Genomic DNA, 16,713 nt, shown 5'->3' with positions numbered 1-16,713 from the left:
AGATGGCGACTGAAAAACCACACAAAGAAAGAGAGAACACCAATAAAGGTAAGTACACAGGTAAATATAAAATCATTTAAAAATAGTCATTAGTCTTAACTAATATAAATGAGTTCTATAAAATAGAAACTAGAAAATGATATTGTTGGGCTTATATAAAGATATGATATTTAGAATAATAATGCTACAAAGAAGGTGGAAATAGAGCTCTATTAGAGTTAAGATTGTATATTTAACTGGAATTAAGTTAGTATTACTCTAAAGTATCTTATAATGAGTTAAAATGTATTATAATAAGTACATGAACAAAAAAATAAGTACATGAAAAGAAATGCATATAGCCTCATAGAAAATGGGACAATATATCTCCTTTTTGATAGTGCTTTCATAATAAAACTCTATGGTCAAGTGTTTTCTGCTTTCCTTACTGCTAAAACCTACACACTATCCAGCTGACACAATTCTTATACGTCTGTAGTTACTTTAAATAAGTAAACCAATTCCATGAATCCAACCCTACTTTTATTTGAACCTCTCCTTGATTAATACAACACACTCAGTTATGACCTAGAGAAATCACGATTGGTTACTTGACCAAACTGTGAAAGAACTCCAATAGCAATGTACAGGAAACTGATAGTAATATTTACTTAAGATTTTCAACACCCACAGGAAGTTAATGCTGTGTATAATCTTCCCTTATTTAAGTGATTAACTCTCCTAAAGCATATAAGACATAAAAGATACTAAAAGAATTGAAATAAAATGAGATTCAAAAAAATATTTTTTGCCTTTTGGGGAATGTACCTATATATAAAAAAAAATTCACCATGTTTATATCACCCATCATTAACCAGTCTTTTTTATTTCTTTTAATATTCATCTCAGGACATGAATATTGATTTTAGAGAGGGGGTAAAGAAGGGAGAGAGAGGGAGAGAAACATCAATTGGTTGCCTCACCTAAGCATGCTGAGCGGGAACTGAACCCACAACCTAGCTGTATGCCCTGACTGGGAATCAAACCCACAACCTTTCAGTTTACAGGATGACACTGCAACCAACTGTCCAGGGCAACCAGTCTTCTGAAAGCATTTTAACAATGACATTTTGCATCATATGAAACTTCCAAGAATTCCAAAATTCCAATAATTCAAAAATGCAATTATGAACTTTGGGGGCTTGTAAAGACCTTGAAAATCATTGAGTCCATTTGTTAAATTCTCAGAAAGATCTGGGAAATTTTGCTTATTTTCTTAAACTGTGCTTTCCACAACTTCCTTTCAAAAATCTTATAGTTGTCATCATAAAAAAAGAAAGAAAAGAAAATGTACTGTATGAAACTACTAAGAAAACAACTAAAAATAAAGAAATTAAAACAATATCTTAGACAATATTTTTTGTGTAAAAGGTTGTAAAGGAAAAATAGAAAATCAAAAATGAAAGAAAAAAAGGAAAACAGCAAGCTGACAGATGTAAATTTATCAAAATATATCAAAAATTACATTAAATGTAAATGAATTAAACACTCCAATTATAAACAGAAAATGTCAGGCTAAAAAAAAATACAACTAAAGAGACACACTTTAAAGTCAAAGGCACAAATAGGTGGAAAGTTAAAGAATAATGAAAGATATACCATGCAAACAGTAATCATAAGAGAGCTGGAATGACTATACTAATATCAAATAAAACAGCTTTTAAGATAAAACATGTTACTAGAGACAATGTGGGGAATTTTTATAATGAGAAGTCAATTCATGAGAAAGATATAACAATTATAAACATATACATACCAACAATAGAATACCAAAATACATGAAATAAAATTGAAAAATTTGAAGAGAAAGTAGAGAATTCAACAATAATAGAAAGTGATTTTAACACTACACTCTGAATAATGGATAGAACAACTAGATAGGAAATCAGCAAGGATACAGAAAACTTGATCGATAGTATCAGCTAATTTGACCTGATTGATATCTACAGAACACTCTACCCAACAACGGCAGGATACACATTCTTTTCTAGTACATATATAACATTCTTCAGGACAGACCATATGCTAGGCTATAAAACAAGTCTCATATATTTAAAGGGATTAAATCGTATAATGTATGTGCCCTGACTGCAACAGAATTAAATTAGAATTCAACAACAAAAATAAACTGGAGAAATCTATAAATATTGGGAACTTAAATAATCCATGAGTCAAAGAGGAAATCACAAGGGGAATTAGAAACTACTTTTAATGGAATGAAAACAAAAAATATATACATAAAAACATATGGGATGACACCAAAGGCACATTCCATGAAAGAATTAATAATCTGGACTTCATTAAATTAAAAAACTTCTGGTCTGCAAAAGACAATGTTAGGAGAATGAGAAGTCAAGTCACAGACTGGGAGAAAATACTTGCAGAAGACACATCTAAAATATACAAAAAACTCAAGCATAACAACCTGATTAACAAATGGGCCAATGACCTAACAGACATCTCACTAAAGAGGATATACAAATGGCAAATAAGTATATGAAAAGATGCTACACATCATACATCATAAGAAAGATGTAATACAAATTACAACAACAATGAATTATCAGTAATACCTATTAGAATGGTCAAAATGTGTAACAGTGACAACACTGAATGCTAGCTAGAATGTGGAGCATCAGGAACTCGCACTCATTTCTTGTGGGAATGCAAAATGGTACAGTCACGTTGAAACTGGTGGTTTCTTACAAAACAAAACATACTCTTACATAAGATCCAACAATCGTGCTCTTTGTTATTTACCTAAAGTGGCTGAAAACTTACATCCACACTTTAGTCTGCATATGGATTTATGGCAGCTGTTTTCATAATTGTCAAAACTTGGAGGCAATGAAGATGTCTTTCAGTAGGTAAATAGATAAATAAACTGTAGAATAGTATTCAGCACTAAAAAGAAATGAGCTATCAAGCCACAAAAAAATACAGAGGAACCTTAAATGCATGTCACTAAGTAAAAGAAGCCAATTTGAAAAGGCTACATACTATGATTCCAACCATATGACATTATGGAAAAGGCAAAACTATGGAAACAGTAAAAAGATCTGTGGTTTCCAGGGTTGGGGAGAGGAGGGAGGGGTGAATAGATGGAGCACAGGGCAGTGAAAAGTACTCTATATGACACCATAATGATAGCTATATGCCATTATACATTTGTCCGTACCCATGGTATGGGCACACGAAAGGTGAGCCATAATGTAAGCTATAGATTTTGAGTGATTGTGATGTATTAATTCAGATTCACCAATTGTAACAAATGTACAGCTGTGAACCTAAAATTCCTCTAAAAATACTTTTAAAAATAAGGAAATTTGGATGTACATGGAAACACTAAGGTTGCACACACAGAGGAAAGGCCATGTGAGGACATAGCGAGAAAATGGACACCTGCAAACCAAGAATAGAGGGAGGCCTCAGGAGAAACCAGATCTGTTGATACCTTGATCCTGGACTTCTAGCCTCCAGAACAGTGAGAAAATAAAAGTCTGTTGCTTAGGGAAAAAAAAGCAACACTTGTATGGAAATTTATGCTTAGATTCCTATATTAGGAAAGAAAGGTCTCAAATTAGTAATCTAAGCTTCCATTTTAAGAAAGGAGAAAAAGAAGCCCTGGCTGGGAGACTCAGTTGGTTAGAGCAGCATCCTGTGCACCAAAAGGTTGTGGGTTTGATTCCTAGTCAGGACACACACCTAGATTGCAGGTTTGATCCTTGTTCGGGGCATGTATAAGAGGCAACTGATTGATGTTTCTCTCTCACAATGATGTCTCTCTCTCCCCCTCTAAATCAATAAATATATCCTCAGGTGAGGATAAAAAAAAGAAAGGAGAAAAAGAAGAGAAAACTAAACACAAAGCAAGAAAAAGAAATGAAATTTAAAAATTTGATTGGAAATCAGTGATATAAAAAATAGAGAAAATCAATGAAAACAGAAGTTGATTCTTTGAAAAGATCAACAAAATTGAAATACTGTTAGCCTGACTGACCAAGAAAAAAGAGAGAAGTCAGAGACAAAAAAAGGTACCTTTTTTAGTAAAGGTACCTTTACTAAAAGAATGGCTGATAAGCACATGAAAAGATGCTCGACATCACTGTTTTCAGTGACGTGCTAAATAAAGCCATATTAAGATACTACTTTGGGGGGGGCGGGGACAGTGGGAAGAGGGGATTACAGGAACTACTATAAAGGACACATGGACAAAACCAAGGGGGAGGGTGGAGGTGGGGGAGGGAGGTGGGTTCAGCTGGGGTGGGGTGGAGGGATGGGGAGAAAAGGCATACAACTGTAATTGAATAACAATAAAAATTTAAAAAAAAAAGATACTACTTCAAACTCACTAGAATAGCTATCTAAAAACAAAAAACAGACTCACAGAAACAGAGACCGAAGGGATGCTTACTGGAGGGGGAGATGATGGGGTGAGTGGAAAGGGGAAGAGAAATGTAGTCAATACTATTATGATAAGTTTACATAGTGATAGATGATTACTAGAATTAGTGGGGTGATCACATTGTAAGGTATAAAAATGTCAAAATACTATGTTGTACACCTGAAACTAATATAACCAGTATAAGATTATATACCAGCCCTGGCTGGTGTGGCTCAGTGGATTGAGTGCCAGCCTGAGAACCAAATTGAACCAGGGTCGCTGGTTCAATTCCCAGTCAGGGCACATGCCTGGGTTATGGGCCAGGTCCCCAGTTGGGGACATGTGAGAGGCAACCACACATTGATGTTTCTCTCCTTCTCTTTCTCCCTCCCTACCCCTCTCTCTCTAAAAATAAATAAATATTAAAGAAACTCAAAATTCCCTTTAAAAAAAGATTATATACCAACTATATTTAAATAAAAATAAATTTAAAAAGTCATTATAAAGTATTTCCAAAGATATAGCAAAACAGAAACTCTCTTACATCACTGATGAAGATGTAAAATGGTATAGCTACTTTGGAAAATAGTTTGGCAGTTTGTTAAATAGAAACATAAATTTACTATACAAACTAACAACTCCATTCACCTTCAAGATATCTCCCTAAGAGAAATGAAGCCATTATTTATCATAGACAAAAAATAGAAACAGTACAAATGTCCATCATCTGGTGAATGGAAAAGCAAAATGTGATATGTATTACATTCATACATTGGAACATTATTTATCAATGAAACAGAACTATTTTACATTCTACAACATGGATAAACTTGAAAACATGCTAAGTGAAAGAAGTCAGATATAAAAGAGTATGCATTGTATGTTTCCAGTTTTATGAAATGTCAGAAAAAAGAATTTATAAAGACAAAGCAGAATAGTGTTTCCTGGGCCTGGGAATGGCTACAGGAATTGACTGAAAACTGGCATGGGGGAGCTCTTTGGAGTGATGAAAATGTATTTAAATTGGAGTGTGAAGATTGTTGTACAAATCAGTAAATTTACTAAGAATCAGTGAATTGCAAAATGAACGAGGAAAAAGGGAGGAATAGGGGAAGGGAGAGAGGAAGGGGTACAATAATTCATTGTTAGAAAAGCATAGGGTCAAGTTGAGTATTTTAGTTTGAATCACAAAGGTCAAACATGTGACAGAGGATAGTGATAAACTGTTTTCAAATCCTATTTATTATCTGTCTCTTCTACTAGGGTGTAGGAAGGGATATTTACTGTTTTATCTCCTAAAACTAGTACAGTACCTTTGGCACACACTAGGCAGTCAGATATTTGTTGAATGGAAGTTGAATAAAGTGAAGAAAGCCAAGAAGTTTTAATATCATTAAAAAAATACAGAGGGTGGTAAAAAAAAGAACCTCCCTTTCAGTTAGAAGTCCCAAGTTCCTGACAAAGATTTAGTACTTACTGCTGCATTTAGCAGTTTGCTTGACCTTTCCATAGGTTTCCGCACCTGCATAACATTTACTTATTTAGCATTTTGGGGTTCAAAGAGGAGTGTTAGGATGTGCTATGTAAACTACATAATATGCAAGCATTGGATGACAATGTTATTACCAATTACAAATGTAAGGCTCCTAAGGAAGTAACTGTTTCATCACCAACCAGTGGCAGGGAATATGCACTGCCTTTAAAATAAAGAAGATAAACATACTATATTCTCATTTTTTGGTAAAAGTGGTATTGGATACAGTCTATATATTATACAATTCACCAGGTTAATGTATAGAATTCAGTGGTTTTAAGTATCTTCACAGAGTTGTGCACCCATCACTGCACCAAATTTTAGAACACTTTCACCAACCGAAAAAGAAATCTCATGCCTCTCAGCAGTTACTGCTCATCCCCAAAATCACCCCTAGGGTTAACCATTAATCTACCTTCGGCTTATTAGACTTGCCCATTCTGGACATTTCATATAAAGAGAATTATACGGTGTGGTTTTTTGCAACTGGCTTCTTTCATTTAACATTATCTTGTCAAGGCTCATCCATGTTGTAGCACACTCCATTTCTTTTTATGGACAAATAATATTATGCTGTAGGGTTAACTCATTTTGTTTATTCATCCATCAGTTGATGGACATTGGGTTGTTTCTGGTTTTTGTTTTTGTTTTTTTTGCTACATGGATAATGCTGCCGTGAAAATTTGTATACAAGTTTTTGTGTGGACATATGTTTCCATTTCCCATAGTCATAAACCTAGGAGTGGAATTGCTAGGTTGTATGTAACTGTAATTCTATATTTAACTTTTTTGAAGAAATGCTGAATTGTTTTCCAAAGTGGTTATACCATTTTGTGTTCCCACCCGCAGTGTGTGAGTCCAGTTCTTCCACATCTTTGCTGAGAGTTGTTCTTTTCCTTTTTTATTATGATGGCCGTCCCAGTGGATGTGAAGCACTATTTCATTGTGGTTTTGATTTGTGTTTCCTTGACGGCTACTGATATGGAGCATCTTTTCATGTGTTTAATTACATTTTATATTTCTTCTTTGGAAAATCCTTTGCCCAATAGATTCCTTTAACTGATCCTTGAGTTGTCCTCAGTATGAAGTGAAACAACACAACAAGTAAAATCCATTGTTCCAAGAAGTAGGTCTACACTTGGCTCATAGTCTTGTTTTATAATTAATAGACTTTATCTTTTAGAGCAATTTTTGGTTTAGAGAAAATTGCATAGGTAGTACCAACAGTTCCTGTATACCCTACCGTCCCCCTCCACACACACAATTTCCCCCATTATTAACATCTTGCCTTGGTGTGGCACATTTGTTACAACGAATGAGCCAACAGCGATATGTCATTATAACTCAAGTCTATGGTTTACATTGATTTACCCTTTGTGTTCCAAGGCTGTATGAGTTTTGATAAATGCATAATGTCATGTATCCATCATTACAGTATGATATAGAATAAGTTCTTCCTCCAAAATCTTATATTCCATCTATTCATCCTTTTCTCCATCCCCTGAACTCCTGGAAACCACTGATCTATTCATTCTCTATAGCTCTACCTTTGCCAGAATGTCATGTAGTTGGAATTGCAGCTCATAGTGTTTTAAATGGGCTGTGGAGTTGGTCTCATATGCTGTGAACAGTCACTGGTGGTGAATGCCCTGTACCCACAGTCAAAAAATGATCAGAACAGGTTTTCTCTCCCCCATGTCCACCTAATATAGATAGAGAAGTCACTGGTGTGTCAATGAGTCAGAACAACAGACTCCAATTTAGCTTTCACAACTTACAGAAGGGATTTAAACTATTTAAGAACAGGAGGCAAGAAGAGATAGATTGGACAATGTCAGTTAGGTTGTTCTTTTTTGTAGTATCCTGTCCTAAACAAAGGTAAATGTTTAAGAAATAAGTAGGAGGTGATAATTATCTACTCTGTTTCTTAAAGAGTCAGTGGCACCTCAAAGTGGATCATACCAGTGATAACAAAAAACAAATGATCTTGGCCCTATCAGTGATTCATCCCACATCCATACATGTAACTGCTACCTTATAAATTCTTTCTCCAACTATCCAACTGTAACAACAAACAGTTAAACATTGTAAACTGTAACCCTACACCATGTTCATGAGATAACATGATACTCCACTATGACAGTAACAGAAAAAAAGAATTGATGTAATTTAAACATCACTACATTCCTTAATAATTAAGTAACATAATTAAGTACTTACGAATGTAAGCTATGAATTTATCAACACTTTTGCGCATTTATTTATTTTTTATTCTACATTATTTGTTGGTTTAACAACTTCTCTGATTTATTCTATACCCGTTTCTAACTCTAAAGACTTCTTGGAATTCTAATATATGAGGGTTTAACCATTCAATAGTTTTAACTTTATCCTGCCTTTACCTTTAGGTAACAAGCTCCTACAGCATATGAATTCTTTGTTGTGTGTATTTACTCTCCACCACAGTCTGTTCTACCAAAAGATACCGTAGCGGGCAGAGAAGGACTTCAAGGATGTCCTATAATTCCTACTCCAGCACTTGGCATATTTTGCATAGCAGGTGCTCAGTAGTACATACATATTAAACACAGGAGTGAATAAATTGCATGAAAGTATATATGTGGATGGGTGCCTGCAGAGAAAGAATCGATATGGTGAAGGTGATGAAGGGGAGATGTGGACATGGAGAGGAAAAGGAGAAAAGTAAGCAGGTAAAGAAACTATTAATACATATGGCTTTTCATCATCCTCTCTCCTCTTTCCTGCTCCTTTCCTTCCCTAACATCAAAACTCTATCCTATGAAGATACAGTTCTCCAAAGCTCTGGGCTATGACTTAGTCTCATAAACAATTGGCAACATGTTTGAAGACAGTGGCTCCAGCCCTATGTTTGGCCTTCCCAAGGTTGTACTGTTATATATACACAAATATATACAACTGAAATGTATAAATGGCTATACATAAGTACATCATTCATTAATACACATAATCACAGAATAAAAGCTTAATAATTACTGAGTGAATAAATGACTAAATAAAGCTGGACTTCCAGAATCATTATCTCTAAGGAGCTAAATTTTGTAAGATTAGTAATTTATTTTATGAAATCATTCAGAAGACATAAGATGCCAAGGAACTGAATCATATAACTAAAATCATAAAAGAATACTTGTTATGTGTATAGGTCAGATGAATATATGATACTAAGTAATTATGGTAGCTTTTATTTGCTCACAGAAGTGGGCAGATTTATTTAGAGAATGCACTTAATTTGGGGAGCAATTTATAATGTAGAGCTCAGTTAGAGATGCTGCATTATGTTCAGAGGATTTTTGTTAAGAATAACCTAAACAACAAACACCATGTCCCTGGAGCAGTGTTGGACCAAAGTGTACTTCCACTGTTTGATTACTAGCTTCAAAATTCCCCCAGTTCTTTCTTAATTTAGATTCACCAATGATTAATAGAAATGCAAATAATTACAATCCTCACCTAGCATTAAGCAAATATGAAGTTTACAATTAATGATTCTTAAGGAAACATTTTATATCTTCAGCATGTAGTTAGAAATCTTGTATTAAAAAGTCACAGATTTTGACATCCTGAACTTTTGTAATTTTTACCTCCTACTACAGGCATATCTTGCTTTTGTGGTCTACAGTGTACCCTACACACTGATTTTTCAAAAAAGGGAAAAACAATGTTAACCACTTGAAGTTTTGCTATTATTCAGAGAAATAATCAAAGAAATGTCTCCTTTAGCTTTTCTAGTGCTGGATTTGCTCTCAAGATAAAACATTTGTTAACAGGATGTGGATATATGGGAGGACAGTGATAAAAGGACTGGCCAGTTCTATTGTCCCTCCCTAAATCTGGGCATGATAGTTAAACTATTACCTCTATGCAGAAAAGATAAGGTTCCAAAGAAGAAAACAGATAAAAGTTTGAAGAGACAAGTCTAGGCCAGGAGGGTGACAATGCAGATAATTTTTGAGAGGGAAATCTGAATGTAAAACACAACAGTTGTGAGGAGAACACACAAGATACCTCAAGAGATATAATTCTAGCATAAGAAAAACTATCAGTAGCTTTGGTGATTGCTGGGGGAGGGGGTATAAAGAAACTAAACAGTAATGGAAAAATACAATAAAGGTAAAAAAAATAAAATGAATTAGAATAAGCAGTAAAATAAATCTTCCTCAGACCCTAGAAGGTATATTGACTTTGGCAGACTATTTATTAGTCGTATCAAAAATACAGAAATGCAGTTTTTAAAATAAAAGGTAAGGGAGTTGGGGGAGGACCAAGTCTAGTCTTGGTTAGAGATTCAAAATCATCTATATCTACCTGGATAGAAATGGTCATAAAAAGATACCAGATATTTTCCACTTTATTGAATTTAAGTCTTGGTTTGTTTGACTCAATTGTCTCATTCTAAGATTTATCAAAATGTCTTTTAATTAGATAATTAGAATATTTTCAAATGGATACTAATCATAATTTTAGCTAAAACCCATACTGCCTCAATAATATTAGAGTCATGGAATCTACAGAATATCATCTATATCTCACACATACATGTATATCATTAGAAAGAATCGTGGAATTTAGGCAATATTTCTCTAAAGTGTGTTCCATGGGATATTATTACATGGGATGATAAGAAGTCACACACACACACACACTTCAGTGACTAAATAAGACTGAGCCCTGTGAAAAATGAAAATGTGGGTCCATTTATTTAAAAATTAAGAATTTCAAGACAGCAAGGGCACAGTGTTAAACCAAGCACAGGTCTCTTCTCAGCGTGGGCCTGTGTGGCTGTACAGGCTGCACGGCCCTGAGAGAAATCCTAGTTAAATGGCTTAAGAAACACTGGGTTAAACACACTATACAGTTTCATTGCAGCAGGACTTCTCAGAGGCTTTTACACGCTAATGTGAATCGTGAACCTCCAAGAGGTGTATATGGTAGCGAAGTCCCCAAACATACGTGACCAAGCTCTTCCAAATTACTATAAAGGTCATCTTGTAGGACCAGTGTGTCACACACTGTAAAATGCAGCACAGGCTGTGCAGACTGGTTATATCTGGTTTAGCATCAATTTGTTGGTTACAAATCACATGCGACATTTCCCCGCATTGGGAATTAGGTAACTCGAGATAACTATAACTATAGATGCACATGGCGTGCGCTCACTACATCTACTGCCCTTCACTATCTGATCTTTACTATTTGAAAAATCAACTTAGTGGCCAAACACCCCAGGTGTTTTCTGAGCTAGTACTCTAGAGGTGGTCTGATTGTGACTATATCCCACACTAACATTGTTCCCTTTATCTTGTCAATTAGAGGAAATAACATCTTACTTACCATTACCCAGTTCCCAAGAAATGTTGTACTTTTTGCTGGCACTGTACTTCAACAGACTCAAGGCACTAGAACTGTTCCAGGAGTTATTGGGATTGCGACGCAGCGCGTTTAGAGCAAATATCAGGTGGAGTCCAGAGCAATCCGCAAAGTTGTAAAGTTTGTCTAGAGACCTGGCTGGGAAGAAGCAGAGAAAGGCTTGTAACTTTCAAATCAACATTCCAACAAAAAGAAAATGTGAGCTACTACAAAAAGCCTTTCCATGAGCTTCCTAATAGGAATTACACAGAGGGGTTTCTCAAAGCGGCCATTACCTTTTGGTTCAGGGTACAGTTCAAGGTGACTGTGGACAGCAGCACACACATATGCAGACAGTCTGCAAATCAGCAGCAGTTCTAGTCCACAGTATGTTTTATGTGATAACCAAAAACTGAATTGCTAACATTTAAAATGGAAAGATATCATAAAGTAGCTAGATTTCTAGCTTTTTTCAAAAAGATCTAACACCATTAGGTCTGTATTCCTTTATGAAATGATAGGAACAGTGTCAGAAGACAAGGCCAGGAAAGGGCTGGCAGCTGAGTCTTGGAAAATAGCTCAGCCTAGCAGCACTTAAAAAAAAATCACCCAATTCCACATTTTTAGTATCTCTAAGAATGGAAGTCCCATAACCATTAGCAGAGATATGCTCATTGTCAGGTTGACCCCAAATACTATCAATTCCACCTGCCGTGTGTCCCATATGCATCCCATTTCTTCACTTCTGCTACCTCCACTCTAGTTCTGGCTCTCATTTCCACTTGCATAAATTGCCACAATATCTGCACTTGCATATCTACATCTAGACTCCTCGCATCCTACTGGATTCATCTTCCCCCAATCAATTTCATCAGTTTCACTCACCCCTCAAAACCTCAGTGGATATTCAAGACTATTTTCTTCCATAATTCCCTTCCCCCAAATTCAGGCCTCCGTGGTGTCAATGAGTTCTTTGTTGGTGTCAGCCAGTTCTACTTAATAAAGAATCTCCTACCCCACTGGCCTTTGCCCTAATCACCCTCCTCATTTGGCATGCCCTTTTCCCTCTTTTAAACATAAACATATCCAGATCCTCCTTGTCCTTTAGGGCAGTATTTCCCAAGGTATGAGTGACATGAATTTGAGTGGTATTCAGATTGAAAACCACGTAGGTTAATAACTACGCACAGAGGTTCACATTTCGCAAGTACTTAGAGCAGGATTTCTCAAACGGGGTTCTGTGGGACACTAGGGGGTAGATCCACAAGATGTCCCTAGGATGCTCTGCAAAAGGTGATGCAGAGTGACAGAGGTGTCCCACTGGTAATTGTTATAGGGCTTTTGGTCATAGGGGCCATGACCATTCGGTTGAGTCCACTATCTGTTTTTCAAGTGGGATATAGAGGGGCTGCCATTTTCATCATATTTGTATGAGAAAGTATTTTTATAAAAGAATCAAGAACATGAACTGTATAAATAAACTCTATTTTTAGTTTCAAAATAACAGTTAAAATTAAAATTCACTTATAAGTCTATTAAAGTCATCATGAAACCAACACTTGTATATTAATTTTATAATTATCTATGTGAGCCTGACCATTTCACTCAGTAAAAAATAATTTCTTTCAGAGTTTTATATATAATGTTGTCTTGGAAGACTATACTTTCAGGCATCATTTCTATAGTTTGTTAAAATGTTATCTTGGGCAATTGTATTCATGTTACTTTAACATACAGTTTTAGTAACTTTATTATTCAACATTGTTAATTTATTTTCATATTGAAAACAACAGTAATTAAATTCATAAACTTTCTTTAAATAAACTAACAAGCCTACATTTAGAAAAATTATATCCCATTTTGGCTTAAATCAGTTACTTAACAAAAACATTATGTTTGCCTTATAAGTCTACAAATTCATAAAAAAGGATTAATTTTAAGAAACAAAGTTAACTACTTGTTTTTGTTTTCTTTTCAAGAAAGATTGTTTAAAGAGTCACTTTTAGTTTTAAATAGGAGGGAAAAAACCTATCCTTGAACTTACCATATACCATATACTATACTCCAATAGCATTTGTCTGATAGAAATACGTGATAAGACTTTTAGCCCTACTTGGGTAAGGCATCAAAAAAGTTAAGTAATACATTTTTAAAAGGAAAATCTGAAGTTTCTTTATCTATCCTACTGACCTACATTATAGTTAGTATCCTTTGTGGAGAGGGGGGACCTACAAAAGGACAGGCTAAGAAGTTGGTCAAACTGAACAGATCCTCAAAAAAATAATCACTCTGTTTGAAAGATTACTGGCAATTGCTATTGGATTACAATATCTACAAGTAAATTACCAAACTGACATACTATAAGCTTTAGATATAATTTTTATCCAGAGATTCCCTGAGACTTGGGAATTATTTCAAGTGTTTCTCCAGTATAAAAATGAGCAGGCTGTCCTAGAGTTAAAGAATGCCAGGAAAATAAAAGTCATCCTAACATCAAAATATTCACTGTTGAATTGAGAACTGACTTAAATAATCCTTCCACTTTACAATATCCTCGCTAATCAAATAGTGAGTATATTGTGCAATATAATGCAAAATCAGTATAAATCTATTGGAAAGCCAAGTTACAAACCTGAGCAAAAGCAGCAGAAATTTCATGAGATTAAAAAAAAAATGTCTGACAACTGCTCAGATCCCATGAAAACCCAGTAACAAGGATTTAAAAGAATTAGTTAACTGAACAACAGAAAACTCACAAGGATGATAACTAAACAGGTTGCTCATAAAATACTTTGAATATTAAAAGGTCAAGAAAGGTCTATTTTGAAGTCGTCTAATATTTATGATTGTGCCACTAAATTATTTTATCAAAAAATACTAACTACTCAATTAAATAATATTTTGTTCATTCAAATTGTTCAGTCACAACAGCATATAATGTTAAGTATACAATGAAATACTCTTAATTTTTAGTTTCATATGCAAGCTAAAATCATAACCTTTTACATTTAAAGTTAATGTAAATATTGATACTCTTTTTAGGTAGATTGATTTCCTTTATGTGGTCTTTCTGTCAATGTTATTGTTTTGTTCAATGTCATTTTATTATAACATTGATGAGATGCCTTAGCTATTTAACTCTTGTTTATATAAATTAGCCTATGGTAAGACTAGTTTCATTATACATAGTTTCTCTTCAAGTCACAGACCCTATCAACGATTAAGTGAGGACACACTGTAATTATCTCCATATGATGAGAATTTCCTTGGTTTCATATATATTAGAAAAACAAATATATAGCAATCACAAAAGCACATCAAGCCTGTGATTTGCTGGATTGAGACAGGGATGTCCAACTCACAGCCCGCAGGCTGCATGTGGTCCAGCATGGATATGAATGCAGCCCAAGACAAAAATCATAAATTTACTTAAAACCTTTTTGTTGTTGTTGTTCATGAGGTTTCCTTAGTGTTTGTGTATTAAATGTGTGGCCCAAGGCAACTCTTCTTCTTCCAGTGTGGTCCAGAGATGCCAAATGGTTGGACATCCCTGATTTAGACAAGGCAGAATGGAACAGGGTGCAGCCAGGGGCCCCAAATGAAGGATTTGAAATGGGGTCCAGAACTCGAGGTACCCAGGAAATATAAAAATATAGGATACCGCCACCTCCGCAAGTCTGCACTGAGGGATGGCACACATGAAGCAGGGCCATTGAAAGTTATTTTGCATATCAACAGTTGGCCACCTTCATACATGATATGCAAAAATGGATATTTTACATATCTATAACAGCTGGCTAGCTTCATGGATATGTTAAGTGGCTGTGGTTATGCTTTGAACCAGGGAGATGGGAGTGATGTAACTGGGAGGCAGCTCCCTCTGGTTACAGTGCCTGCATGAGAGCTTGGAGGTGGTGCCATCCCCGCCATGGGTCCACGCCTGCAGGGACTAACTATGGCAGCCCAGAAAGGTTGAAAACTGCGGGAGTGCTAGCAGGTGTAGCTGATTGTGGGAGGAGTAAGAAATGGTGTTACAGAGGAGACTCTGGCCTAGGATTTAAAACTACAGGTGGGCTACCACGATGGAGGGAGATAGAATGCAGGACTAGAGACAAGGGACAATGCAGGGCAATGAGAGAGGACAATGTGAAATCTTGCAGGGAAGGAAAGGGTGAAAGGACTCTCGCTGGTGGGACATGAGAAGGTGCCACATGGTTTTGGGTTAAGAATTGGAGATTATAGCAACTCAGCAGATGGTGCTGGGGACTGAGGAAAACGTGCCCAGCCAAGCACAGATTGCTGAGAGGAACCAGGAGGAGTGAGCTGTGGACTTTTTTTTGTTCTGGAGGACGGTACTTCTTCTTCTTTTTTTTTTCTATTTATTATGTTCCAGGAGGACGGTACTTCTGATTGGCAGGTTCTGAGACTGGCCTGCCAGGGCAAAGGGGGAACGAAGGATTGTGGGTGTTTTAAGGAACTTAGGGATTTTTAACAGCAACATTCTGTCATTACCCTAAACCTGTATAACTTTTGAAAAAATATTTCCTTTCCTTTTTATCGAACTCTGGCATTGAGAGCCACAATTCATAAGGGCAACAGACAAAGAACCATAGTACAGAGAAACCCCCCGTGGGTCCATTCTGTAACAAAAATACATTTACAAAAAGAAGCTGTCAATAGGAAGTGTGAAGAAATAATATAAATGGTTTTCTTAACATGGCAAAAATGAGAACTAGAGTTCTAGAAACTGCGGAAATACTTTGCTAACGATAAATTGAGGTCCTGCCTTCTTCATGGAGTCGTTCCTGAACACGTCAACCTCCCCACAGTGACTTCGACCTTCTCTACACTCAGGATCTATACAATTTATTGGAATCTGAGTGCCTAGTGACATCTCCTGTGACACTGTCATACCTTGAGATTTACCTCTTAATGTAGTCACTTTCCCAGAGTGCATGGCTTGTTTCCCAGTTCCACTGTTAAGTTCCTTAAGGCTGATTCTGTATCTCATTATATTTTTTACAACATCTATCAGAGAGCAATTTCCTGCCTTAATATCATGCTGAAGAGTTCTCGCAACCCAAATCCTTTTAGTTGCAAATAAGTGGTCTAGTAAGAAATTGAAAGGTCCCGAAGAGAGATCTAATAGTATTGCTAGCTCAAGAGTTGTACTGTAGAGTTTATTAGAAAATTGCATATGTTTGAACAGAGAGCATTTAGTAGATGCTCAACAAATGCATCTCCGTTGCAACATCTACTGTCAGGTCCCATCTTTAAGCAAACAGATACTTAAAGATCACTTTCTACTCTCTCCACCAGAGGGTGCCAATGCCTCTATGTCCTATCAGGTTCCTGGGCATCTTATTTG

At 35.8% G+C, this 16,713-nt stretch overlaps 1 protein-coding gene across 1 annotated transcript in view; it reads right to left on the bottom strand.

Annotated features, from left to right (window-relative positions):
• Positions 1 to 16,713, bottom strand: part of HPSE2 (heparanase 2 (inactive)) — a 611,494-nt gene that overhangs the window by 243,330 nt on the left and 351,451 nt on the right. The window contains exon 4 of the mRNA XM_053922432.2: positions 11,331 to 11,504. Within this exon, the coding sequence (XP_053778407.1) occupies positions 11,331 to 11,504 (174 nt within the window). The remainder of the gene's footprint in view (positions 1 to 11,330; positions 11,505 to 16,713) is intronic.

The sequence above is a fragment of the Desmodus rotundus genome, chromosome 4 (assembly GCF_022682495.2).
Source record: "Desmodus rotundus isolate HL8 chromosome 4, HLdesRot8A.1, whole genome shotgun sequence".
Taxonomy (NCBI): domain Eukaryota; kingdom Metazoa; phylum Chordata; class Mammalia; order Chiroptera; family Phyllostomidae; genus Desmodus; species Desmodus rotundus.
The sequence above is the reverse complement of the archived record's forward strand: the minus strand, read 5'-3'. Positions and strand labels throughout refer to the sequence as shown.